The 25342-nt window shown below is 43.2% G+C and overlaps 2 protein-coding genes across 2 annotated transcripts; both read right to left on the bottom strand.

Annotated features, from left to right (window-relative positions):
* Positions 1 to 1320: 1320 nt before the first annotated feature.
* Fga (fibrinogen alpha chain) lies at positions 1321 to 8164 on the bottom strand. Its single transcript, XM_052732242.1, has 6 exons — positions 8111 to 8164; positions 6292 to 6417; positions 5661 to 5844; positions 4467 to 4612; positions 2798 to 3947; positions 1321 to 2030 (listed from the first exon to the last, which is right to left on the bottom strand). Exons 1-6 carry the CDS (start codon positions 8162 to 8164, stop codon positions 1321 to 1323), a joined length of 2370 nt encoding a protein of 789 aa, XP_052588202.1.
* Positions 8165 to 18130: 9966 nt separating this feature from the next.
* Fgg (fibrinogen gamma chain) lies at positions 18131 to 24828 on the bottom strand. Its single transcript, XM_052732174.1, is given in 10 exon segments — positions 18131 to 18339; positions 19635 to 19803; positions 19805 to 19913; positions 20592 to 20776; positions 21879 to 22012; positions 22266 to 22396; positions 23686 to 23779; positions 23866 to 24049; positions 24228 to 24272; positions 24363 to 24828. Coding segments are annotated over 10 exon segments (1356 nt in total). The 5' UTR covers positions 24459 to 24828.
* Between the last annotated feature and the right edge of the window lie 514 nt (positions 24829 to 25342).

Below are 25342 nucleotides of genomic sequence, written 5' to 3'. Positions count from 1 at the left end.
GATGACCTTTAACCTCTGTGGTAAGTGCTATCTTGCTTCCTCAAACACTGTGGTGTTTCATGTGTCTGTTCCCTATCAGCTCCTCAGGGGAAGATTAATGGAGTTTCCCCTCCTCAAGAAGTGATGAGTGATAATCCTTTAGCTCTAAACAACAGTAGCTGAGTGTTTAGAAGGGACTCAACAGTGATCCCCCCCATACCCAGTTTGATCCTCAAATTCAATACTTATTCTTGGTAAAGGTTAAAGTGTCATTTTCTTACAGTTAATAAACCAAGAGTGGGATTTGGATTTATCATCATATCAGAAAAAAAGTTGATAGTTGTTGAAAGTTGAATATAATAAACCAAATTGAAGTGATTTTTATAAATGGTTCTTTTTATAAATCCATAAACATTCAAATAGGGAGCGGGTCTCAGGGCGGTGGCTGGGGAAGGGCTGGTGATTTTCTCCCAACAAACTCCAGTTTAGAAGTTATACAAGTGCTAGGAAAGCAAGAGTAGCAATTAGCACCAAGAGCAACCAGAAAGGCTTTATGAAGGGCCAGGCAGCCACTGCTGCTGTGGAGAGGAGTTGGCCATAGTTTAAATGCTCTTTCTCTGCCTGTATCATTAGTAACTACAGTGGGAAAACAAAAAAGCCAAACAACAGCAAAAACCCCTGGGCCTGGGCCCTGGCTCAGTCCGTAAAGACTTTGCCGTGTGAAAGGGGAGGATCTATGTCAACTCCCAACGACCACACAAAAAGTCACATAACACCAACCAGCCATCAGACCTGTGGGGCTCACCGATAGCCAGTCTAGAGAAACCGGCAAACTCCAGGTTCAGTGAGAGACCCTGCCTCAAAACGTAAGGTAGAGAGCTGAGGCAGGCAAGCGTAGGAGACTAGTTAGGCTGGGCCCACAAGGTCAGCTTAAAACCCACCAAATCTAATGTGCGAACTAACTTCTGTACTTGCAATGGGCCTATGATTGAGGGGTCTGAGAAGCCGCGTGTTTAAATCAGCACTCTTTGTTGTGGCCAAGAAGAGCTCCAGTCTGTTTCCCTCTTCCTGATGTAATGGACATTCCCTTACAAAAGCTTTGAAACTCATAGAGGTATTTAAAGGTGAAAAAAAATGTATAATTTTATTTTTCAAAGGAGTAATACATCTCAGTTACATTTAGCTACAGTACAAAGAACAATAAAATAGCACCTGAAAATTTGTAAGAAGTTGACAAGATTCTTGACTCCATCTTCCTTATTTTCTTTCTTCTTTGTTAACAACAACAAAACAAACAAACAAACAAAAACAAAATGGAGCCCCCATTCCCTACGTCTTCAGCTACTGCTCTACCAGCGGTCTGATTTTCATCCGAACAGCCCTGAGGGAATAATCTGCTCCTCTGAAGGGAATCCAGACCACCCCATTCTCTATCTCATAGGGGCTGTTGTTCCTGGGGTCATAGGTGCCCCCAGGGTAGTAAATGCCATTGAGGTTGGCAGCCTGACAGCTGTTGTACCACCAGCCTCCCCCGTAGACCTCTGCACAGCTCTCTTCCCATTGGTCTGCATCCCTGTCAAAGGTACTGAACTGCATGTTGTTGTGTGAGGTGTATTCTGCCCCCTCCTCCACAGAACCTTCCATCAGAGCATCTCCAGCAGTGCCATGGTAGGAGGAGACCTGCAGAGCATAGCCCTGAGCCTCAGAGCCTACCCGGAAGTGGTACTCTGCATAAGCCTGTTTCCCAGCCCAGTCCTCTAATTCAATCCTGAGGACAGAGGCCCTCAGAGTGAGTAAGTGGAGGAAGTCATTGCCTAGCCAGAATTCTCCTTCCCCCTTGTCATTCAGGCCGCCGAAACCTCTCTTGTAGTCTTGCCAGGTCCGGTTAAAATTCAGTGATCCATCCGTTCTTTGCTGGATCAAGAGCCATCCTCCCAAACTGGTCTCTTGATCGCAATAAACAGAAAAAATCTTACTGGATCCAGGAAGCTTGATACTGAAAATGCCACTTTGGGCACCTGAAGGATGTGTTTGGAGGACATCATCACAGTCTAAAAAAAAAATTAAGCTGGTTGGAAGAAGTTACTCTTATTTAACTTTGTAAAGAAAAGCATTGCCCAGATTAAAGGAGATAGACACTACCTGCCTACCTGCTTAAACTCTTCTTTTCCTCCTTCTCTCCCTCCCTCCCTCCTTCCCTTCCTCCCTCCCTCCCTTCCCTCCCTTCCCTCCCTCCCTTCCCTCCTTCCATCCCTCCTCCTATGGGAGAAAGATGCAGCTGCACTGAGAAATTTTAAGCAGGTAAAGGACACGTAAGTCTTCAAAGTGCCAACTTTCTGCAAAGGGATTTGAAATCTTACTTGCATATACGAATAGCAAATGGTCATCCAAGGTAGCTAAACATCCATCCATCAATACTAAGAGAACGAATGTTTAACCTGATCTAAATGTCAAGGGAGACTAAATTTAAGATTAGTGAGTTGGATGTCACAATAGCACACATTTTGAATGAATTCGGTCAAGCAGACTCAGAATTGAGTTTCAGAAGAATTTGTCCATTTTTAAAAATATATTTATTGAGAAACGACTGCACTGTTAGGCATTTGGGAATTACAGAGATAGACATATGGAAAGTCACTGCCCCCATGGAACGTACAGTCTAGCATGAAAAACTGACACCCCCCCCCAAAAAAAAGTATGATTTCAACAAGGCACAATAGAAGGTTAGGAGGAAGTGCAGCGTGCCTGGGCACGTCCCAGAAATGGTTAACTTGATCTGGGGGGTCAGGGGAACTTCCCGAAAGCTAAGTGTGGATACCTCTGGATGCACGCGATTTGGCACGGCCCCTCTTGGTGGTCCGAGTTTCTCCTTCATGGTGGGTTTCACTTCCTGCCTCATCTGCCATTTTGAAGGTCTTAGAGGTGACTTGTTTTCTGACAGTTGAGGTTTTACTACTGGAAGGAAGGTCAGGTACATGGAAGCGTGAGTCTGCTATGTCTGAAGAATCAGGGCCTGTAAACTCGGTCTTACTGACATATTCTTTGTAGTCGGATGAGAGTGAATCCAAGTGATGGTCAAAAAAAGCAGCTTGGTCGGGGAACCTTTGGGCAAATCTATCAAACCTGCCCCCAAAACTCTGGACCAAGCCTAATTCAACAGCATCACCACAGTCAGAGCCATCATCCGAGGTGACCACTTCCTTGACCACTTCTCGGCGACCATCAGAACCCGTAACAGTCTTGGTAATGGTTTTAGAGCATGAACGATGTACGGTACTTGTGCCAGTAGAGGTGACTTTCTCATTTCCAATCAGGAGCTCTTTATCTCCTTTAGAGGTGGTCACTTTACCTGTGTGATATTCTTCCTTTATTGCTGGGCTGCTACTTCCTGTGGATTCTGAAAAATCACCCCAGTCACGGTTGCTAGGCCTGGGGTTCCCAGAGACTGAGGGAGTTGGCCTAAACCCTCCAGGTCTAGAGCTTCCAGGACCCCCATGTCCATCAGACCCCATGGTCCCGGGGTTCCGATTCCCATCACTTCCAGGCCCGGAGCTCCCAGGACGCCAATACCCAGATCCACCAGATCCAGGGTTCCTGGGGTTTCCTGCCTCTGTCCCTGTTCCATATGTTGCAGAGCCTCCTGGAGAATCCCCGCGCGCATCTCCTCGTGAATTCCCACCCTTCCCGGGCCTCTCCAGCTCCATTCTCATCTGCCGCATTTCTGTTAATGCCTTCCACTCTGGAGGGGCCTCCTGAAGCTGGCTCTTGTAATTTCCGGGAACCAAGTCGGGAACTGGAACCATTTTTATTGCTGGCAAGTACTGCCTGTCTTCTGCAGGAAGCAAGTCTTTAGCAATGACCTGTTCAAGCTGCTTCTGCTGACCTTCATAGTCCCGTAGATCTATCTCACGGGCCACACCCCTGCTGCAGGACCCTTTGCAAGAGCGGATCTTGATATCGATGTCCACCTAAAGAACGGAAGACAGAGAAGCGAATGACGTCTATTGACGTTATTGGTTCCTGGAAACTGGGTTACTCTTTGGACATGGGTTTCACTTCTTTTGGCTATCCGAAAACGCAGTCCTACCCTTTTTCTTTGACTAACCATGGCATCCTCACTGGAAGCTGTGCAGGGCCAGGGAAGTTGTGCAGTGGGAGCTATTTGGATCCATATCCGAATTTGGATGGAGAAAGAGAAATGTGCAAATGCTTGTGAATGGAAGCCCTCCCTAAAGAGCCACTATGATGCTGGAGCCAAGATGTCCACACGTGGTGGGCAGGCCGGCAGAGTGTGTTCTTTTGAAACACACTCTCTGTTTACCCTTCAAGAATTTCCTTCACATCTCTGGACTTCTGTCTTCATCTCTGTGGTGGAGACACTTCTCTTTTGGGTAGATCATGGACTTGGTGGACACTCAGAAGACCAGTGTCTTCCTTTTCCTTCTTAGTCAAACACGAAGCAGTTGGGGCCAGGGCCTCCTACTTACCTCCAGGCGTTTCATGTCTATCAGCTGAGCCCTGACATTGCTCTGCAGAACTTGAATTTGTTGCGCTTTTTCTATGACTTTGCGCTTCAGGATCTCAATTCTGCGTCTCAGATCTTCTGACACTTGGCCATATGTGTTATCAAAGTCTGAAATAGAAAATGCAAGGTATTCAGGTGGCTGCAGACTGATTTGCTTATTAAAGCCCTGCTCCCAAAAGGAAATTGCTTATAAATATTTCCACACTTTATTCCTTTATAGTCTGTGTTCTGGATGTATAATCTACAAGTTTCAGGCTTAGTTAGATTGTTCCACACAAAAGTCATCCATGGGTATTAGTTACACTGTCCTACTCATGACTAGAAATCTAGAAATCCAAAAGAAAATACTTTGGAGTTTTAAAACTGAAGTTTGGTAAATAGTGAGCTTGATCACATCCAATTATTTGATTGTAACTTTACTCAAGGGACTTGAATCTATTATTAGATATTTCTGTTGAGGAGATTTTCATTCTACTTGGAACTTTGAAATAGTTTCTAAACATTTTGGACAATACCAGGGCCCAGCCACCCACCAACTAGTGCTGCACCATTGACATGAAACTGTTCAGTGTTTCATGAAGACAGAAGGAGGCAAACAGGCAAAGAAGGCCTCAAGAACTGGCACTTCCACCGACTTGCTCTCCATGTCCAGAGTGACTACAGTGCTTCCTAGCCCTGGTGAGTCCTAGGGAGAAGACTGAGCATGGTCCTGTATTTCAAATTACACACACATACACACACACACACACACACACACACACACACACACACGTGTGTATATATATATATATATATTTATATATATATATATATATATATATAAATATATATATATATATAATTGGCTCAACAGAATCTGGACCTGATGCCTGATGTCTAACTTGTGTCTTCGAGAAGCCCTTTGACCTCTGAGACTCCTTGCCTGTAGACCACAAGCAGAACGGCTGCTTGAATGGTCTGCCTCTCCTTATTTTCAGTATATGGGCTGTTAAAAAAAATCTAAGCTAACTTCTCTAACTTTGTGGAAATGACATTCACCTCCTTAAATTTCAGTGGTTTGGAATAAAATCACAGCAGCGGCAAGAAAACATTATCATTGGGGATTTTCGTTGCTGTCTTTGCTAGAAACTCTGAGCACTAAGTATGTCCTACTCACTGTTGGCATTGGCGAAGTCCCCTCTCAGATACTCCATAATATTCCTGGTCAGCGAATTAGAATCCTTGTTGTTCTTTTGAAAATCAAATAGTGAGTTTTTGAGCTTGTTTATTCTACTGGTAAAATCTTGATTGACCTCATCAATCAGCCCTTTCATCCTGCAGCCGGACGGGCACTTGTGGTTCTGAAAATGAAGGGGTGGGGGTTATATGAAAGGTCTATCTCTTAGCTCCCAGTAAGCTTTGTTAAAACAATCCCTGCAGCTTCCCCTCCCCAGCTCTCCCAAGTATCCACTGACTTAAAAGTACCTCTGAGGACTAGTTCAGAGGCCAGAGGGAAATTCCAGAATGAAGGTCCACTTAGCCTTTCATAAGGTTCTGGGAATTTTGAAATCCTACTATTCAGGCATCCCATTGTTTATCCCACCAGCGACCCGTGATAACTAGTCAATGCCTTAGGACTAGTTTTTTTTTTTTTTTTTTTTCCATTTTCTCTCTCTAATTTGGCATGTAAGGAGCTAGGTTCCCGTTAGATTATTTCCGATAGGGAAAGGTTTCCAGGACCCACCCAGTGAGCCTGTAGCTCTTTGTACCACAAGGAAGGACGCCCTGTTCACATGTCCTCTGCTTACCCAGTCATCATCAGAGCAGAAGGGCCAGTCTGCCTCTTTGCAGTGACTGGGCTGTTTCTCCATAACTCTTGGGCCACGCCCCTGTGCTCCTTCCGCTAAAAATTCGCCGCCATCGGTGTCTGAGGTCTTCAAGGGTTCATCCAAACATCCAAAAAGGAGCAGAGGCAACAATGTTAGCCATTATGATGCTGGTTATGGAGACATCGTGATGCTCACAAGTCCCGAGGAGGAAAAGGCGGAGGTCAAAGCCGCCAGCCTCCACAGCCAGCCTGTCAGTTTCTTACAGTCAAATGAAAATCCTACTTATTTTATGAAGTCATTATGAGAAGCAAAGGAGATAAAGGGTGTGAAGTTTTTTTTTTTTTTTAAACTGTGTTTGATGTTCAATAAGCACTTGCTATATGTCAGGGGTTTTAAACAAAAAATGATCTGGATTAACAAGATTAGTTAAATTTCATCTTTTTCCCCCCCTTTTGTGACCATACATGAAAAAATAGCTGAAAAATTCTAGTTCTTTCTCCTGTAAGTACTCTTTCTGTATGCGAAGATCTACACCCTCTTGTTCTTGTCCTCCTTCTTCTTCAGGTTTCTATGGTAACCTTTGGAGATGGTCCATGATTCAGACAAGCGTTTATCAAGGACACAAATGTAGGAAGCTAAAACTTGGCAGTGTTTTGTACTACAATCATGCAATTGTAGATTTTCATTCAAAATGAAAATAATAAACAGTTAAAGCAGTAGTCAGCAACTAGCAGTTTTTAAAGACCTTATTATTAGAAATACGGAGTTGAAAGTTCTCGGCTCTAAACCAAATGAACTATAAAACATTTTGTCCAAGAAGACTTTATAGTTTAATGGGTGGAGATGGCTTTTAGGCTTTCATTATTTCCACTCTGTATTACCAACTCACAAGGGTTTTACTGTCACTACTCTAGTTTGGGGAAGTTCATCCTTATAATTAGTCAACGCGGGCTCATTCTCATCGGTGAACATTCAAATAACCCTAATCATCATAATTAAAGAAACAAGTGGGATCCTTTTGTATAAGAAATATAATGGTAAATTCAATTGCATTTCAGAATAAAACAATGCAACAATAAAGCAGGCAGAAATTGAATATAATAATAGATAAGGAAAATAACAGACCTATGAATTATCCAGAAATATCACCTTTGCTGGTGATTTTAGTTTTATTCCCATAAAAAAAGTTTTCTTCTTTACTCACTGATAATCAAGATTTATGAATGGTGAGCCAAGAAGGCAAGTGAAATAATATGCACCCTGGGTAACTAATTAGGATGTCACTCAGTTCCTTGGACATAGTTGACTTGTTTCATAAATTAGAATGCTTCAGAAGCCTTATTGATGTAGGTTTCTTTCTTTTATATGTCTTTGGAGATTAATTTTAGAAATTATTACAGTATTTAGATGTTATCTAAAAAGAGCACAAATCATTCCAAAGAGCACAGTGTCTCACACCTTGAAAGTATATAACAAACAATATAACAAACTTCCAAACACTGCTAGTTTGGAAGACTGAATCTGACAGATGAATCAGCCTGAGTGGCAGATGTCAGGATCCTGTGAGAATGTGTTCACTGTGCCCCTATGGCCTTCCTCTTGACATCACATTACCCTGTGTACTTGCCAAGCCCATCTAGAAATTTGCCTCCATGGCCTGGTGTTCATGAAGTTAAGAAAAATATTAGAACGAAGACCTGGTACAGTAGTCTATCTAATATAATAGACCTGGTAGACTCCAAACTCAAAGCTCCTTGTAGGAGAAATACTAGAGAATGAGATAAGAGAAACCACATACCCAGACCGTGCTGGCCACACTCAGGATGAGGCAAGCGACCTTCAGGGAAAGCATCTTCTCTTCGTCTGAGGATGGCTCACGAGGAGCACTGCAGCTGAAAGAGAGGAGGACTGACTTTGCTCATAGCTCCCATCCTACTTAAATCTGCAGGATGCTGAGTTAATCATCACCTTTGTCCTAGTCAAAGGGCCAAAGCTCACACTGCATCCTTTGCTCTCACCACAGTGTTGGTATCCCAGAAATTCTTGCTCAATTCTCTGTAGCTTGTTTGCTACTGATAAGTTGTTGCAGTTGGGGGAAGAGTCCACGTTCCAGGAAGTGGAGGACTTTGAGGATACAAAGATGAAGGAATGGGGGACTTTGAGGATACAAAGATGAACCGTTTCCACCCCTGAAGAGGGAGGGAGGGTTGCTAGGGCATTCTGGCTATCACTTCTATGAAGCAGAGATTTGACCAGTGATATTTGACTTTGTGTAGGATTCAGAGTCCATCCAACTTTCAAAATGACTTGAAAGCCTACAGAAAGCTTATGTTAAACGGAAGATTTTCCTCCACTCCAGTGTCAAAGTAGCAGCCACTGGTGTCCAACACCTACATCCACAATCCTAGCTCCAGTTTCCTGGCTCTGTGCTCTTAGGAAGTTTACTTTTCATCCTTGTGAATCAGTGTCCTCAATTAAAGAATGTGGGCAATGACAACCTACCACACATGTTAATAAACAGATGGGTGAATTATTTCAAGGCTTTCAGAGTAGTAGTTGACACCACTGTCTGGTAGTAAGTGGTAGCCATTACTAGAGAACAGAAAGGCTGCGGAAAGTGTTTTCGTCCCTCAGTCTGGCTTTGGGCGTAGACTCTGTTTGTTCTTCACCTCCACGTCCAGATCTCCTGGGCTCAGTGAAACTGCTGTATGACCCACCCACCCACTTCTATCCCACCCTCCCCCACCCCCCACCAAAGAGCAATAGCTGGATCTTAAACAGAATATTTCTGCATTATTCACAATTCCACCCTAGGGAAACAGTAATACCCCTCAATGGATGAATGGATAAAGAAAAGGGCAAATGCAAGAGATTATTGTTCAGCCTGTGAAAAGAAGAAAATCTTGCCTTTGGGGAAATATCAATTAGCCTGGAGGACATCATGCTAAGTGAAAGAAACTAAACAGAAAGATACAATTTCACTTCTGTGTGAAACCCAAAATGGGGAACTCAGAGACACAGAACACAGTATTGGTTGCTGGGAGATGAAAACTGAGGGAAATAGGAAAAGAAGAAAAGAAAAAGCTAATCAAATGAGGTGATACATATGCTAATTAGCTCAAAGGGGGTTATTTCACATCAAACAAATATAACTTTTACATATCAGTCGTGATTCAATAACGTTAAGAGACGCCTTTGACTTAAGTTTGTTATATTTAGTAATTAAAAACTGAGAGCGACTAGTTAAATTTGAATCTCAGACAGACAACCAGTATATCTTAGTGTATGTGCGTCTTCTGTGATGTTTGGAATATACCTATACTAGAATGTTGTTGTTGTACATGTGAAATTCAAACCTCACGGGGTATCCCATTAGCTGGCAACCAGCTCTACTTTGTCTGAATCTGCTTTCTCTGTGAAGCCACTCTGGTAACAGCAGTCACCGATGTTTAGTGAGTGCTTACTGAACACCCACATGTTTGCCATGTTCTTCATGTTCCACATGTTCCACAGGGTCCTGATTTAATACTCAAATGTGGTCCCTTGTCTGTCTATTTTTTTTTTAGATCAGTCATCACTAGTGCTCTGTATCATTGCAGGGATATTACCTGTCTCTTCTACTAGATCAGAAAATGAAAAATTGAACTATTTTGCTTGTCCTTATAGTCTCTCGAAAAGGTACAGATCCTCATTGAGCAAGCAAGCAAGCATGGATGCGTTCCTCTGATGCAAACAGAGCAGCTTAGACATGTGGAGCTTGCTACAGACAGATCAAAGCTCTCGTCAAGGCAATGTCCATCTACTCAGAGGCGAGTTCCTCAGCTTTGGAAAGACAGCTTCAGAGCTCAGAGAAAGCCCTAGAGCCCATTGAGACTCCAGACAACAGTGGTAAACGTTCACCCACAGACACTGTACCATCAACCTGTCAGGCATGGATAGGAACCCCCCCCACACAATTTTTTCCCCCCTGGGCCTGCAGGAAGTTCTTTTTAGGTAAATGGACAGACCATAATCTTCTTGAAAGTAAACCAAGAGAGACAATGTTATCGAAAGCCACCATTGTGGAGCCCGTAGAAGCATTTCCAAGGATGTCCACCTGAGAACAGTGCCCTTGCTGTTCCATGGTCCTCTAGAGTGTCTGTATAATCTCACTTTCTAACTCTATCATCCTCCCCTTCTCCCTCACCCTCTCCCCTTCCCCTCTTCACCCCCCCGCCCCCCGCCTCCTTTCCCTCTTCCTTCTCTGAGCTCTTCACCCGAGGAGCAGCCACCCTGAAGTGCTTTTGCACAGCCCTGCTTTGCTTTTCCCCATGGTACTTATCAACCTAGGCAATGGAGCAGCACCAGATGGTGGAGAGCGATACCAGACAATCGCAACACGATCCTTAGAAATGGCACCTTTAATTTGTTCTAAAAGGTCCGAGAGTCTGTAATCAAAAGCTCCCTATTTTCTCTCTAGTGCGAGGTTCTTCCAGTAAGCACTTGTGTGGGCATCCTTGACCTGGTTCTTTATTATTCGGGGGTGGCTTTCTACCTTGTGACACCTCCTGTGCCGTGCACCTCACGCAGGTTCACAGGGTACAAACAATTCAACAGTCATCATTTTCAAAGAGTATGTGACAAGAAGGAGAGTTTTCTAACTGCAGAAAAAAAAATCAGTAAAATTTAAAGAAATTTTCTGTGGTATAATTCTAATGGCTTACCCCCTAGGAATTCATAATGTTTTTCTTAGCCCCGTGGGGATATTGTTAGATATCTTCTTACAGCTGATATCATTCTACCAGTTACAAATAACAAAAACAAAAATTTACAAGTTTGATGGGAATTCATATCCTGCATCATAAAAATCCATATGAACATGTACATTTACTTTTCCCTAATAACAAGAAGTACTGGAACTTAAGCAGGAGATACTTGGTTAAAACAATAATTAAACACACAACTGGAAAGGATAAAACACTTCCTGTTGTCGGACTGACCATAAGCAGGAGATTTTGGCTCCTGTGACCAAGTTTACATGACCTCTGCCTGGGTTTTCTGACAGTGGTTGGGCTCTAGCAAGTCTCCTTAGTCTTTACTTAGGAGACCCTGTCAGCCGTGCTCAGCTCCATGCCCTTGTTTGATGTGCCCTTCCTGGATTTCTCAGTTATTACAAAAGTTTGATTTTTGCCTAGCTATTTACCGCAAAGGGCCAATGCGTTACAACGATCCCTGTGGGAGTGATTAATGAGGAATTTGTTTTAGAACCTGTCAATGCTCCCATAGGCTCTGAAGCCCTCTTAAGGCCTGGACAGGCACTGCAAGCATAGGGTGCACAGAAAGACATGAAGGCAAAATTCATCCACTTGAAATATAAATAAAGACCAAAGTAAATACAGCCATCCTATGAATATTCAGTTGACACATTAATTCAGACACCATGACTTCATTTCAAACATTCATTCTCAGTTTGTTATAGCAAGCAAACTCTTCCTGTGTTGCTGGGTAAAGATGAACACAGAAAGCCTACCAGTTGTGAACATATTACAGTGAAATGTGAAGAAACAGTATCTACAAGACTCTTAGCAGTTTCCCAAGAAAGGAATTACACGCAAAAGGAGGTAATGCTAATTGCTGAGGTCCATCATTTTTGTTTGTTATGTGATGCTGGGGACAGCCTAGCGTATTCTCAACACACATTCTACCATGAAGGTATGGCCTCAGTTGGGGACCCAGTTTTAAAGGGTTGTTTGATCTGGTCTCACCAATTTGTAAAAGTGTTGTATCTGGATAAAAATTCAGCAGCAACAACAAAAATACTGAGAAATACCACAGAGAGACCTACATGGAAGACATTTTCCAACATTCCTGGCCAGGACACAAAACTAGATTCCTCTAAATGAAAAAAAAAAAAAAAAGTAAAACCTGCAGAACAAAAGTAAGAAAGGAAATGTGGTACCCTGGGGCATCTGCAGGTATGGTGGCACACACAGGTAATTCCAGCACTCATGAGGTGGAGGCCGGAGGATTAGATTATCCTCGGCTACATAGTCAGTTTGAAGCCAGCCTAGGCTACATGAGACCCTGCCTCAAAAAAATTGTTTTAAATTTGTATTTCCAAACTTAATATCAGATTCAAAGCCATGCGGTAATGCTAATCTTTTCAGTGAGAAGCAACTCAGTTTCCGCCATTTATTGGGACAATTTCCTACCTTCTCTCATGTGACCCTAACCACAGCTTTGCAATGTAAAGAAAACAAATGAGGAGGAAAAACATCTCCAGTCCAAAGTCTCCTCAATGTTAGTGTTTTCTTTTTCTTTTGTAACATTTTAACTATGTGTCCTGGATAATTCCAGAGTGGAATCTGCCCTACCATGTTTACTTAAGGAGAGTCACCACCCAGACTTAGGATGAGTTTCCTCCACTTGCCAGTAAGAGAAAAATCAAGTGATGACCTGGCTGGTAGGAGCCAGTGCCAAAGACCTGGTGTCTAGATTTGAAGGACACAGTTGTGACTCAGCTTGTCGATTTGAGTGAATGCCACAATCCTGCAACTCACCACACTTTCTGCCTCCAGTGTTTCCCAGGTGAGCCAGAGTTCCGCCCTGTGCCAGCAGCCTTCCCAGAAGGCTGTCCCGATGGCTCAGATGGGTGGACCTGTGACACCTCACAATAATCCAATCACGGTTGCGGTGCCATGGACCAAAGCTCATGCTTACAAAGCCAGTAAGTATTCATTTACATTTGGCCTGAGTTTTCTTTGTTGTTGTTTGTTTCCTTCTTAAAGGAAATAACAGTCAACAGGCCTCTGCTACATAACTCATACTGGAGAGTGATTATGAGTTGTGTTCACTTTGTGGGGTGGACTAATTCAGCAACAATCCCCTTCCCCAAGATAATTGGCCAAACTTTGCCTTCCCCCAAATCAAGATCATCAAGGCCATGTCTTTGGATCATAGTGCGGCATTTAAATAGTAATTTAAAAATATTTGAAAAATTTACAAGTTTGGAAATAAATAATATTTACTTTATAACTCCTGGACTCAAAAGGAAGCTGAGGGAAATTATAAAGCCTTCAACTTGGAGAAAGATCTTAAGAGAACAACAAAGTTACTGGGCAAAGGGTGTGTGTAGCTGCAGGCTTGAACTCTCTTGGGCTATGCAAGACCCTGGGTTGGATGTTCACAGCACCAAAAAGAAAAAGAAAAGAAAAGGAAGGAAAGAGAACGGGGCGGAGGGAGGAAAGGGAAAAGTAGACCAACAAAGATGTTAGAGATTCTCAAACTGCTTGTGATAAACATTTCTTATTAAAATTCTACTCAATTATAGATGTATTAGTTTACAAAATGCAGTGGAAACAAATTACCAGATAAGTAAAAAATTTTAAAGCGACACAAAACAGCTGGCACACACCTTTTTTTAAGATTTAAAAAAATTTATTCTTTGTGTCTTTCACATCATGCATCCTGCTCCCACCCCTCTCCTGTATCCTCACATCCACCCTCTGCCCCTGCAACCTCCCCCACAAAATAAAACAAAATAAAGTTTAAGATAAAAAAAATGAAAATAAAAGAAAGGAAGAAAGGGAAAATCTTGTCATAGAAGCTGCAGCGTGACACAGTGAGTCACACAGAAAACACATTTATCCGTACATCTTTACATGCAGGCGTTCATGCAGGCGTTCGTTGCAAATAATCATTGGTCTTGTTCCAGGCCCTGGTCTCTTCTACACTATAGACACTGGGCCCTCACTGGGACTTTTCCTGGGCATCTAGTTGCTTGTCCTGTGTCCTGGAGAGCCTGTAGTCCTTGGTCTTCAGACCCCACCCCCGCCTGTGCTCCAGCAGATCACAGATAGGGCGGGTGTTGCGGTAAGCCAACACTTAACCCTGGTTCTGGGCCTGGGCAGTTGCAGGGTTGGTCAGCTCTCCAGCTCTCCCCTGTCTTCACCACCAGGGTGAGTTTTCCAGCATTGCCCCAGCTAGTTCACCTTTGCATCGATGACCAAGGGGTGAGGGTCGGCTCTCCCACACCTACACCTCCAGGACCAGCTGTTCTGAGTTGCCCAGTCCACACTCTCCTGAGTGTGGCAGCTAATAAGTGCATGGGCAGCTCTCCCACTCTGCCCTTATGACCTCAGGGCCCCCTCTCCACCTGAGGTGGGGAGTGGGGGTGGAGCGATATCCGCCCCCCCATACCACCATATGACAGATGAGTAATGGGGACAGTTCTCCCATCTGCCGCAGGCCTTGATGGGTGGGTGGGTGGGGATATCTCTCCCTTGCCCATGCTGTGGCACACATCTTTAATTCCCAGCACTTGAGAGAGGCAGATCTCTGACTACGAGGCCAGCCTGGTCTACAGAGTGAGTTCCAGGAAAGCCAGGCTACACAGAGAAACCCTGTCTCAAAAAAACACAGCAGCAACAAAAAACCAAAACAAAACAAAAGAACAGCAAAAAAAGCTACATAAAACCTAGGCCCCATTTTTTTTTCTAGATCCAAAAGGTGAAAACACTTCAATAAATACAAAGCTAAGCAAACAAAGTATGGACAAAATTTTCTTCAACATGAAAATCCTAGATTTTTGTATTTAATGCAGACTAGTAACAGGTAAGTTGAGGCTCAGTCTCAATAACACTGATTTATAGAAAAACATCATTTAACTTAAAACAGTATACACATACATTCTATGATAAGCAAAAAAGCAAGTAGGTAAAGTTGCATTTGTTAGACTTAACTACACTGACTGCTCAGTAAGGGGAAGATGGGAAGGAAAGGAAATCTGAATAAATAATAATTAATAAATATGGAGACTGATTCAGCATAGACCAAAAGGAATGGTGCATGAGGAATACGCGTCTCTCAGCTCCTGCCTCCCATGGTGAGCACATTGCAAAGAGGCACGGAGTATAGTCCCTTTGCACTCAGTATTTTTCATTCACTTTGACTATCTTACTATCTTTGACATTTAATTTTAATATTTGCACCTCACTCTATTTTTAACACTGCCCCCATGTGTGTATATGATCATATGAGTGAGGGTAGTGTACATATGATTGGGTGTATGTGTGGAGGTCAGAGGACGACAGCCTTTGGTGTTGGTCTTAACCTCCTACATTATATGAGACAGGCTCTCACACTCTATAGGCTGGCTGGCCCAGGAGCAGGCTGAACTGCACTTCTGCCTCTTACCTCCCCACAGCCCCAATTACAGCTAGGTACCAGTGAGTCTGCCTTCATATTTGTTCTGGAGACGCAGACAGTGAGTGAATGCTTTACCCACCAAGTCATCAATCAGCCTCCCTCATTCTTCCCAAGCTTCATCAAACAGACAAGGAATTATTAGCTAGACATCCTTCCTAGAGCTTAATGTGCCCTTAAGTTTTTCACATCTACCATCTGAATAAACCAAAGAATCTACTGCAGAAATACCTTCGGTAATTCACGCTGACATAAGTCAAAGAGAGAGAATTTAAGGCCTCACGAAGCTCTCAGATGCGCAGTCTACCCTTACATTTCTCCCTCCTCTTCCTCCTCCTTCTTTCCCCTTCCTCTTTTGTCTCTCCTCACTCCTTTTTCCCCCCTCGAGATATTTTTTTTTTGAGGCAGTGGTCTGTTTCATAGCCCAGGCTGATCTTGAACTCATGAGCCTCCTGTCTTAGCCTCCGAAGTGCTAAGATTATAGCTATGGCTCACCACACCTGGCTAGTGTAACTTTTCAATCCCCACTCACCTTCAACACCCCACACCCCTGAAACTTGCTCCTAAAGCACATCTGCAGGAAAAGGACTGGGGAAGGTATATTTTAAACCATGGCGTTTGGCCAATGAGTAATTATTCTTGCCTGTAAACACAAGACCTCTTCCTTACAGTTGTATGGATTGAAGCCATGGAAACAAGACTTTCTTTTTTCAGGGGGAGGTGTAGATTCTGGGGATGGAACCCAGTGTGTCACACATGCTAGCAAACACTCAACCACTGTCCTGGGCCTCTAGTCCATCTGGAGATATGGGGTGGGACCTTGGGACCTGGCATGTAGCCTCCCCGTTTTGAGGCTTCCTGGTACTCAGAGGAGTAAAGGAGAGAGATGAGCAATAGTTATCAGTGATTCTGAGCTGCAGAGAGAGGCTTCATATCTGTACAAGGCCCCAAACTCTTAAATGCACATAAGTTTCATTGTTGTTGATTTATCAAGACAATTGCTTGAACTTTTCCATTATTTGCAGCGACATGATCTAATTGAGTCTAGAAGTATTTCTCATGCCTTGTTTCTGAAACTGTAATCCTCAGGATTCACCAGTAGATATTAATAACCAAATAAGCATAACATTGAAATTAATCCATTTTCTGTGACTCATTGGATTTCAAAATGAACCGTAAAATTAATATGAGCTTATTCTAGCAAGTCAAGCAATGTAGTGATATCATTACCAAATATTTTTCAATGGGGAGTCATGAGAATCAGGAAATGAACAAATTTGGAAAGAAATTGTGCAAAGTAAGACTATCCAAAGCTAAAACTGAGGATTTCAGCACAAGCCGATCTTTTCATGATACAAGTCAAGCATTCAGCATAGTAACTTGTTGCAAGTTTCCCAGCCTTGGCTGATCCTTAAAAGCTCCCAGGATCTCAATATCCCTCACTCAGAACGAGTAAATGGCGCTCCTTCTGTTCATCTTCTTGCACACCTTTGAGATGGGCAGTTTGCCCCCTCAACTTTCTGCTCTGGATGGCAGTTCTGAGATATTGGCTACATGTGCTTGGAGCAAAGGTTCTTCTAGAAGAATCCCCCAATAGCTTGCTCTAGTAGAGTGTATTTGGCCTACGATGTACCTTTGCTCTATGCCTGGGACTCTGTGACTTCTGCTTATGTTCCCACATCACGTGGTTGCTGCATCTGTCACCCTGAGCTGCTGTATTCTGGGCATCTCACACCCCTTGGAGGGCAGGAGCCAAGGCTTTTGTTTCCCCTCCATTCCCCTTGGCTCAGATCCTCTGTGTAGCATACCATGTAAACTTAGCGACCAACACTGATGGAAGAAAAGGGATGCTTTCCAAGGTCAATAAAAGGCACCAAATATCTCAGCTTAGGAAACAAAATGTTTATTGAAATGCATGTAGAAAAATTATTGCCAGCATAAAACTGCTAATGGAGTTTTCAACATGGATTCCGTTAACTCTTAAAATGAAGTGAGGCTTTGAAAGTCCATTGTCCCATAAGAAAAATATTATATTTCTCTGCGGATAAAGTCCTTTAAAAAAGCAAATCAGCTTTGAAATGTTCTTTAAACGTCTCCAGCCTATGAATATATAATAAAACAAAAGAGATATTAAAAAACATAACTGTTTTTGTTTAATAAAGAATTAAATATGATGTAGAGGTAAGAGGAAAATTATACATGTGAAGTTCTAAAATTTTCTCTTATTTCATTAGTATACACTAAAATACTTAAGAAATAATAAAAACAACAAAAACAGTAATTACAGTTGATCATAAAATAAAACAGTAGTTTGACTTTTAATATTTAGAGCAAAGATCAAACAAAATGTTGTCTCCTCAAGTAAATAATTTTTTAACAGCTCTGATTCCAGTAAGTTAGAAATACAGTCCAAAGTGGATTTTCATTTCCATTTAGGGCTATAAGTGTCATTCTAAGAAAAACTAAACTTAATAAACAGAATAAGAGTATGTGGAAGAAAACTTGAGGAAATCGTTGGAACTTCGTACAGGCTAATAGAAGCTAATAGTTAACCCTTTATATATATATATATATATATATATATATATATATATATATATATATATATATGTTTTAAGCCTTCTAGGCAGATGACTTATTGGTATTCAATGTCAACTTCATGCTCCACGCTGACCTGTTTGGATGCCCCCATGTGCTGCTGCTGTCCTTCTCCAATGGAGAGTCTGTTGAAGGGGATTATCTTCATGGTGGTTTCCTTCATGGAATACCAGCGGGTTTTCCACGTGGCCCAAATAATGCCATTGTCATAGCCATTAGGAGTAGATGACTTTGAGTAAGTACCACCTGCAATGAGTCAGAGTTGCATGTATCTTTATCCTTACATTTCCTTACATCAGAGTCCATTAGAATCATTATGAACTTTTTCGCATTTCCTCCTAACCGAAAACATCCCTAGAGATCTAAAAAGCAATAAGCTGTTTTTGTGATCACATACATACTTCAAGTTTATCCATTATCATCAGGGCTGGAACTCCTCTATCTGTTTCTCTCTGTCTCTCTCTGTCTCTCTCTGTTTCTCTCTGTCTCTGTCTCTGTCTCTCTCTCTCTCTCTCTCTCCTCTCTCTCTCTCCTCTCTCTCAGCTATTGGAGACAATCTTTCTGCATTCAGGTCACTATGGTAGGAGTCACAAGTTCCTGATCAGGTGGTCTGAAATTGTATGAGAGCATAATCTTCTGGTTAATAGAAGATGCTATCAGAAGGGCTTTAGAAAATATCTCTAGGAAGTTGTTCTATATCACCGTGCAGTTTCTCGGCAGTAGGTGAGACTGTATTCTAATTTCTTAAAAGATCTTTTAGTCTCCCTGGTGTCTCTTCATTCAAAACTGCTAGGTGGTCAGTGAAATCAGTGTTCTAAACCCTTCCAGCCTTACAGAAACCATTGCCTCCCCAGGTTCAAACAAGTGTCTACAATCCCCAAGCAAGACCCTTCCACTCAAGCTTTTATGAATCTTTGCTCTTACTAGTACTTCTTTGCCTTTTTTTTTTTTTTTTGGTTTTTCGAGACAGGGTTTCTCTGTGTAGCTTTGCGCCTTTCCTGGAACTCACTTGGTAGCCCAGGCTGGCCTCGAACTCACAGAGATCCGCCTGGCTCTGCCTCCCTAGTGCTGGGATTAAAGGCGTGTGCCACCACCGCCCGGCTTTCTTTGCCTTTTATATGATTTCTCCTGACATATATTCACTGCCCATTGCAGTTCATGAACACAGCTGAGTCAGGTTAATGTGTTCACAAGCATAGATATGGTAATGCTAGTTCATCTATGTCATATACACGGTAGGTCTAAAGGAGACACCACTGCCCTAAATCCCAACTCAGACAATGAGAGTTTCAGCAAATAACAAAACACTGATATCTCCCAGGAGTGGGAAGGACTATAAAGGTGACCACTGTAGGCAAAAGCTTAATATTATTTAAGATAATGCTAGTTGGATAAATACTGTTATCCCATTCTGATTTCAAATAAAGAGCTATAAAATAAAAACCACATTGTGTTTATTATAATTCTTCATCTCTCTGCTTCCATTTATCACCTTCCATTAAATGTCTATTACACACTGCTCAAAACTGAAGAAAAAATACCTTGGTAATAAATTCCATTGAGGTGGCCAGCATGACACTTGTTCATCCACCAACCAGATCCATCCTGTTCAGCACAGTTGCCTTCAAACTTATCGTTGTCATTGTCCCAGGTACTGAACTGCATGCCATTGTGGGACGTGAAAAACTTGTCACTGGGATCATCACCAAAAATCATAGCCATCAAAGGCATCCCCAGCATCTCCACCAATGAAGTAGGCATAGGTCAGGCGGTATTTGTCAGCTTCAGGACCCACCCTGAACATGGCATAGTCTGCAGTGCTGTGAGGATGGAATGGAGAGAATACACCTTGAGTCACGAGGCCAAGATAGACAAACGGAGTGAAGTTTTCTGCAAATATAGGCAATCCCTGTGGTGCACCAGTCCCGAGCACATCCTCATCACCCAGGATGGATCTAAAAGCCTTCTGTGAATCCCAGAAAAACTAAAAACTATGTACTTGCTTTTTAATTACAGAATCTTACTATCAAATGAAAACATTTGGTAAATCTAATTATTTCACCTCTCATTTAACTTTTGTTATCATTACACACACATTATCATAGGTCACAAAAATGAGCTCCGATGAGTGAACTCAGCCTAGGAAGGCTGGAGATCAGCACAGGAATCAATTGATTTTAAGGTGGTCCACAGTTTGGCAGAATGAATAGTCATGATGTGAGCAGGGAATCTGAATGCTTTAACTTCATGCTCAATTTCTGGTTCACATTTAACACCCCATAGAAATCACTCTGAATGTTCCCAAATACGAGAATTGTATGGGGGCATTCGGATCCATACTGGGGAGACCTAGAGCCTAGCTGGCTCTTCAGGCTGTCCAAGGACCAAATGTCCTCCTAGGGAAGAGCCTGGATACAAATGTTGCACTTGTCTGGATGTTTTGCCGCTGGTCCATTGCCAGTTGCAAAGGGTCCATTAAAGTCCCTCCCACACCCTACCTGGTTCTGCCGTTCCAGTCTTTGAGCTGTATTCTCAGCGTGTACGGGATTGTGGACTGCATGCTTATCAAATGAATCTTCTCGTTTCCCAACCAAAACTCCGTGGTGCCGGTAGGAGACAGGTGTCCGAATCCTTCTTTGTACTGAATCCAGTTCTTCTTGAAGTCCACACTGCCATCAAGCCTCTAGTTGTGCAACAGTGTGGGCAAGAGGAGAGGACAGGTGATTGATTGGTGCATATAAAGAAACAACATTCAAAATGTGGAGGCTAGGGTTCTGCCACCGGCCAGCTAACTGACCCCGTGGAAGCCACCTCCATTTCATCACCTACCAAACAGAATGATGGTGCTCTGAGGAGTGTAAACATTACACACACACACACACACACACACACACACACACACACACACACACACATACACGAGCATGCGTGCACATTAGTGAAAGGGATATTTTTCTTGTTATTTTTAGTTTAGTTTTTGTTTTAATTGTACGTTTTTGGGAGACCCACAGAAGTCTTCAGAACTCACACTTGGTACTACAGTGCACTGCTCAATCACACCCCAAACAACCCTGCAGGGGATGCTGTAAGGATGGCAGGAACCATACAAGGTAAAAAACAAAAACAGGCCGGGCGGTGGTGGCGCACGCCTTTAATCCCAGCACTCGGGAGGCAGAGGCAGGTGGATCTCTATGAGTTCGAGGCCAGCCTGGTCTCCAAAGTGAGTTCCAGGAAAGGCGCAAAGCTACACAGAGAAACCCTGTCTCAAAAAAACAAAAACAAAAACAAAAACAAAACAAAAAAAAACAAAAAAAAAAAGCAAACAAACAACAAAACCCCCCAAAGAACAGTTTTGCAGTGCACACCAGGCAGGCAGATGCCCAAAAAGGGCTTTGTTGTAAGCCACCCAATTTTATCCCGTGAGAGGCTTTGGATTGTTGTTAATGGCCAGCCTTAGCTCTTGATCTGAGGAAAGAGGCCTCTTTCATTCCTTGTCACTAAAGGACTTTGCTTACGTGACCATATAACGTGTAACAGCAGAGTCAGAACAGTGTTGCATCAAAACATAGCAAAGCTAGGATGCTGACTTCGAACCCTGCCCGTTACTCATTACTTAGGTGGTCTCAGGCCTCAGTGTCTCTTCTACAAGTTAAGGTGAGAATAGTGTTCGCCCCAAAGAGGCTATGGTGAGAGTTATGTGGGCTAATTTTCACAGGGTGCTTAGAGAAGTGTCTAGAGCAACGTGGACCCTTTATTTATTATATATGTGGGCAGAGGCGCCTTACCTTCTGCAACACAGTCCATCCATTTCCAGTTCCATCGATTTCACAGTATACTAAGAACTGCTGTTTGGATTTCAAAGGCCGAATGAAGTAAAGTCCACTTTCTTTGGCACCCTTGTTGGCAATTTCCTGACAATCTGATGAAGAAAAAGCAAATAAAACTGCTTGAAGTCCAGGTCGGGAGTTAACAGGTTCAGCCGCCTCCCTAGCCTTTCCTACCACCCTTCCTCCCAAATTAGTGATTAGTGGGCAAGAACACTGTGGGCAGCTGGAATCCTTAGATTTAAGGTCTGGTACTTTCCAAACTTGCTACACATTGCAAGATGCACAACTGCTTTCGTTTTGGCTGGTTGCTTTGCCGACGCCGGCCCCGGGTAAGTTTTCCCATACCTTTGCCAGTTGTGTCATGGATTTGCACGGTGTCCTTGCAAGGCTCCTGGCACTGAGCCTCCAGCTGGGCCACCTTCTGCTTCAGGTTCGCGATCTTCTGGGCATTTGAATTATAGATTTCCTGCAAATACCTAGAAACAGGGCAATGCAGTCAGAGGGGGTGAGCACTCCTTCCAGAAACACGTGTTTTCTCTGTGTTTAGAAAATGTTGCTGTCTTCCCTCGAAGCACTCCTTTGCGATAAATTACTTCATTCTTGGAAAACTTGCAAAATTTCCAACTCTAAAATTAAATGGAAGCTTTTGGGGAAAAGAAAAATAAAATCCCAATCCATTTCAACAGGAGGGTAATTGGGACTTGGATGGGGCAGGCGGTCTCAACTTTGAACACAAATAACAAAGTCCTTGTCAATAAACAAAGGTCACTGTAGGTGGCTTTTCTGACTTTTTCCTTTTCTCTGAGGGGACTCAGGTAATAACGTGTGGATGGTAGGCCTGGTTAAGCAGTAGCTCACATGGGCCATCCAGGGCTTTCCATCTGTTCTCTAACTTAAACGGGAAAGGTACCTGGGACACTTTACATTCAGCAGTAGGTAGACCACCTTGGGAAAGGGAGAGTTTTGCTTGGGTCATTCCTCACATGGTTGCTTATAAATATTCAGACATGACGGACAACAATGCATAAACCACTGCGTCTGCCTTTGAAGTCAAGAGGAGGGACAATTGGTTGGACCACTTTGTTCCTTTGTTCTAGAAAATTTCTCACGATGCTTTCCTTCTACTGGAACGATGAACAGAGGTCATGGAAATTATAATGATAAAGACAGCAGCCAGAGGAGAAATAGGTTTGAGGCCATGTCTCCCCGTCTACCATGCAGTGCAGTTTCCAACAACGGTGCTGTGAGCTCAGTTTGGGGGAACCAGGGAAAGGAGTTAACACTGCACCCGAGAGTCCATCCCCAAGTCCTGAGGAGCTAGAAGGATGGGGACAAGGTACGGTGGCAGCCCCACAGACTGTGGGCAAGCAGCTCCAGGACACTCACTTTCTATTCCACCTTTGACATGATTTGCTACAGAAGCCAAGACCCTTCTTCCGTCTCTGTTTTCTGATTTCTAATGTTGATTTGGTGACATATTTGTGAAGAAGGATTGTATTTCCACAAGTTTTACATCGTAAGGGGATGGAGGTCATTCAGGCAAACAGGGCCAGGATGGCATTTGAAGACATCTATAATAACCTTTCTCCACCATTGTTATTTTTTTTTTTTAATTATGAGCTGGTACAACTGATTTTGTACTTAAAGCTCCTAGATCTACTGGGTTCATGACAATTTGATATTTTAAATGAAAAATGCATTCCAATATCACTTTCTGTGAAATGTGGAATAATTCAGTAAAATCTCAATCTGCTTTGACACTTACTGAATACTTGTCTCATGTGTCAATATCAGCGCTTCATATTTCATAATGTCTTCTGTCATCTTCTTAGACTTCTGAGTGGCACCCTCAACCACATCTGTAATATAGGGGTCAGAGAAAAGTCACTTAAGCAAATAGCACAACGCAAAGCATTAAAGTTAATTCCTCAGTGGGCTTTCTCACTTGGCCTTGGGGGTTGGTCAGGGTTGTAGTAAACTTGTATGGCTTTGATCAGTTCTTTGGCTTCCGTGGTTCTGTTTTCAGCCCCATTTAAGATGTCTTCCAGAGCCTTGAGGTCATTGTCCACGTCTGTTTGGTAAGAGGTCAGAAAGTCTGCGATGCCACAGGTGGTTGGGCAGTAACTACCCTGCAAGTCAATAAGGAGGCAACTGAACACCCTGAAAAGAGAAGTCTTAAATCTTATCTATCCATAAATGTTAAATCATTTTCCAAAAGCTTAAGATACCAACTGGAATATGAAAGAACTGCCTTTTTTCCCCATCCTTATCTAGTTCCAAGAAAGGGGTGACATAGAAACTACTTACGAATCTCTCGTCTAAGATGCAACAGTTATCTCTGGTAGCAATGTACTGTGGGAGAAAAACACAGAATTTTGCTAGTGGCTCAGATCATTTCTCATTTTTGCATTTAAAACAATATGGCTCCTGAGGGGTGCTTACCGCCAGTGCCGTTGGAGACAGCAGTAAAAGCGTGCAGCAGAGAATGAAACTCCGGGGCTGCATGGACCAACTCATGATGTCTAGGTGACCTGGCATTCCAGCCCCTCACGGCCAGCACTGTGACCTCTCGGGCTCTCCTTGGTCCTTTATGTGAGTTCTCAGCCTGGGCGGGACTAAGAGTGGCTGGAACTGGTCACGGGGCCTCCTTACCAGAAGCGTGGGCTCTTTCTGTTCGTTCTGGTTCCCAGCTGTGCTCTGTCAGGTTTCCAGATTTTGCGCACAGGTTTAAGCTCCTCCTTTTGGGCTCAGCCCAACCTGGATCCCCAGACTCACAGGCATCCGCACAAGCCAGCAAAGCATTGGCTGCTGCTCTGAGGAGGGACAGAGGCTGCGTGATGCAACTGCTTCCAGTATACCACCACCAGAACAAACACAGTGTTCTGACCTGCCCATAACAAACCCAGCCTATTCCGAGGTCTGGCCTGCTACAGCCACAGCCATTACTGAAAGATCTGTCTTAGCCCAGGGACGAGGCGACACTATTATTTTTAACCTGTGGCTATCACAGGAGGTGACTTTTCCTCTCTCCATGCCTCATTTCTGTATTCCCAAGAATGAATCATACTGGAAATGGGTTCTTGTCCATCTGTGCTGTCTTTTTCTTCTCAGGTCAATTCTCATTGAGTTTTGACCTCAATTTGTCTCATGATTGGAATTGAGACTGACTCCCATCGGCTGCAAAAAAAGGAAGGGGCCAGGCCCCCCCCCCCCGGTTTGTCCCAAAGCCCCATCCAGCTCATGGAGGGGAAACCTGCACTCAGAGAAACCCACCTCCCACATACCTCGTTAGAAGGCTTGCTGAAGGATAAGGGACAGAGAGACACTCTGAGGAGATTCATTGTCTTTGTGGGGAAAAGGCATTGTCAAGCTCTCTGTGATAATGGCAGGCAGCTGTGGGGCCGTCACTGAATGTGAGCTGA

The sequence above is a fragment of the Peromyscus californicus genome, unplaced genomic scaffold, assembly GCF_007827085.1.
Source record: "Peromyscus californicus insignis strain IS unplaced genomic scaffold, ASM782708v3 Scaffold_9__1_contigs__length_137607984, whole genome shotgun sequence".
NCBI classification, from domain to species: domain Eukaryota; kingdom Metazoa; phylum Chordata; class Mammalia; order Rodentia; family Cricetidae; genus Peromyscus; species Peromyscus californicus.
This window is presented reverse-complemented; position numbering and strand designations above follow the sequence as displayed.

Excerpts from the sequence above, each read along its gene's own strand:
- Fga (XM_052732242.1), bottom strand. The coding sequence starts at position 8,164 with ATGCTTTCCCTGAAGGTCGCTTGCCTCATCCTGAGTGTGGCCAGCACG. Across the intron at positions 6,418-8,110 it reads GTGTGGCCAGCACGGTCTGG|ACCTCAGACACCGATGGCGG; the intron begins GTATGTGGTTTC and ends GAACCCTTGAAG. Across the intron at positions 3,948-4,466 it reads TAGACATGAAACGCCTGGAG|GTGGACATCGATATCAAGAT; the intron begins GTAAGTAGGAGG and ends TCCGTTCTTTAG.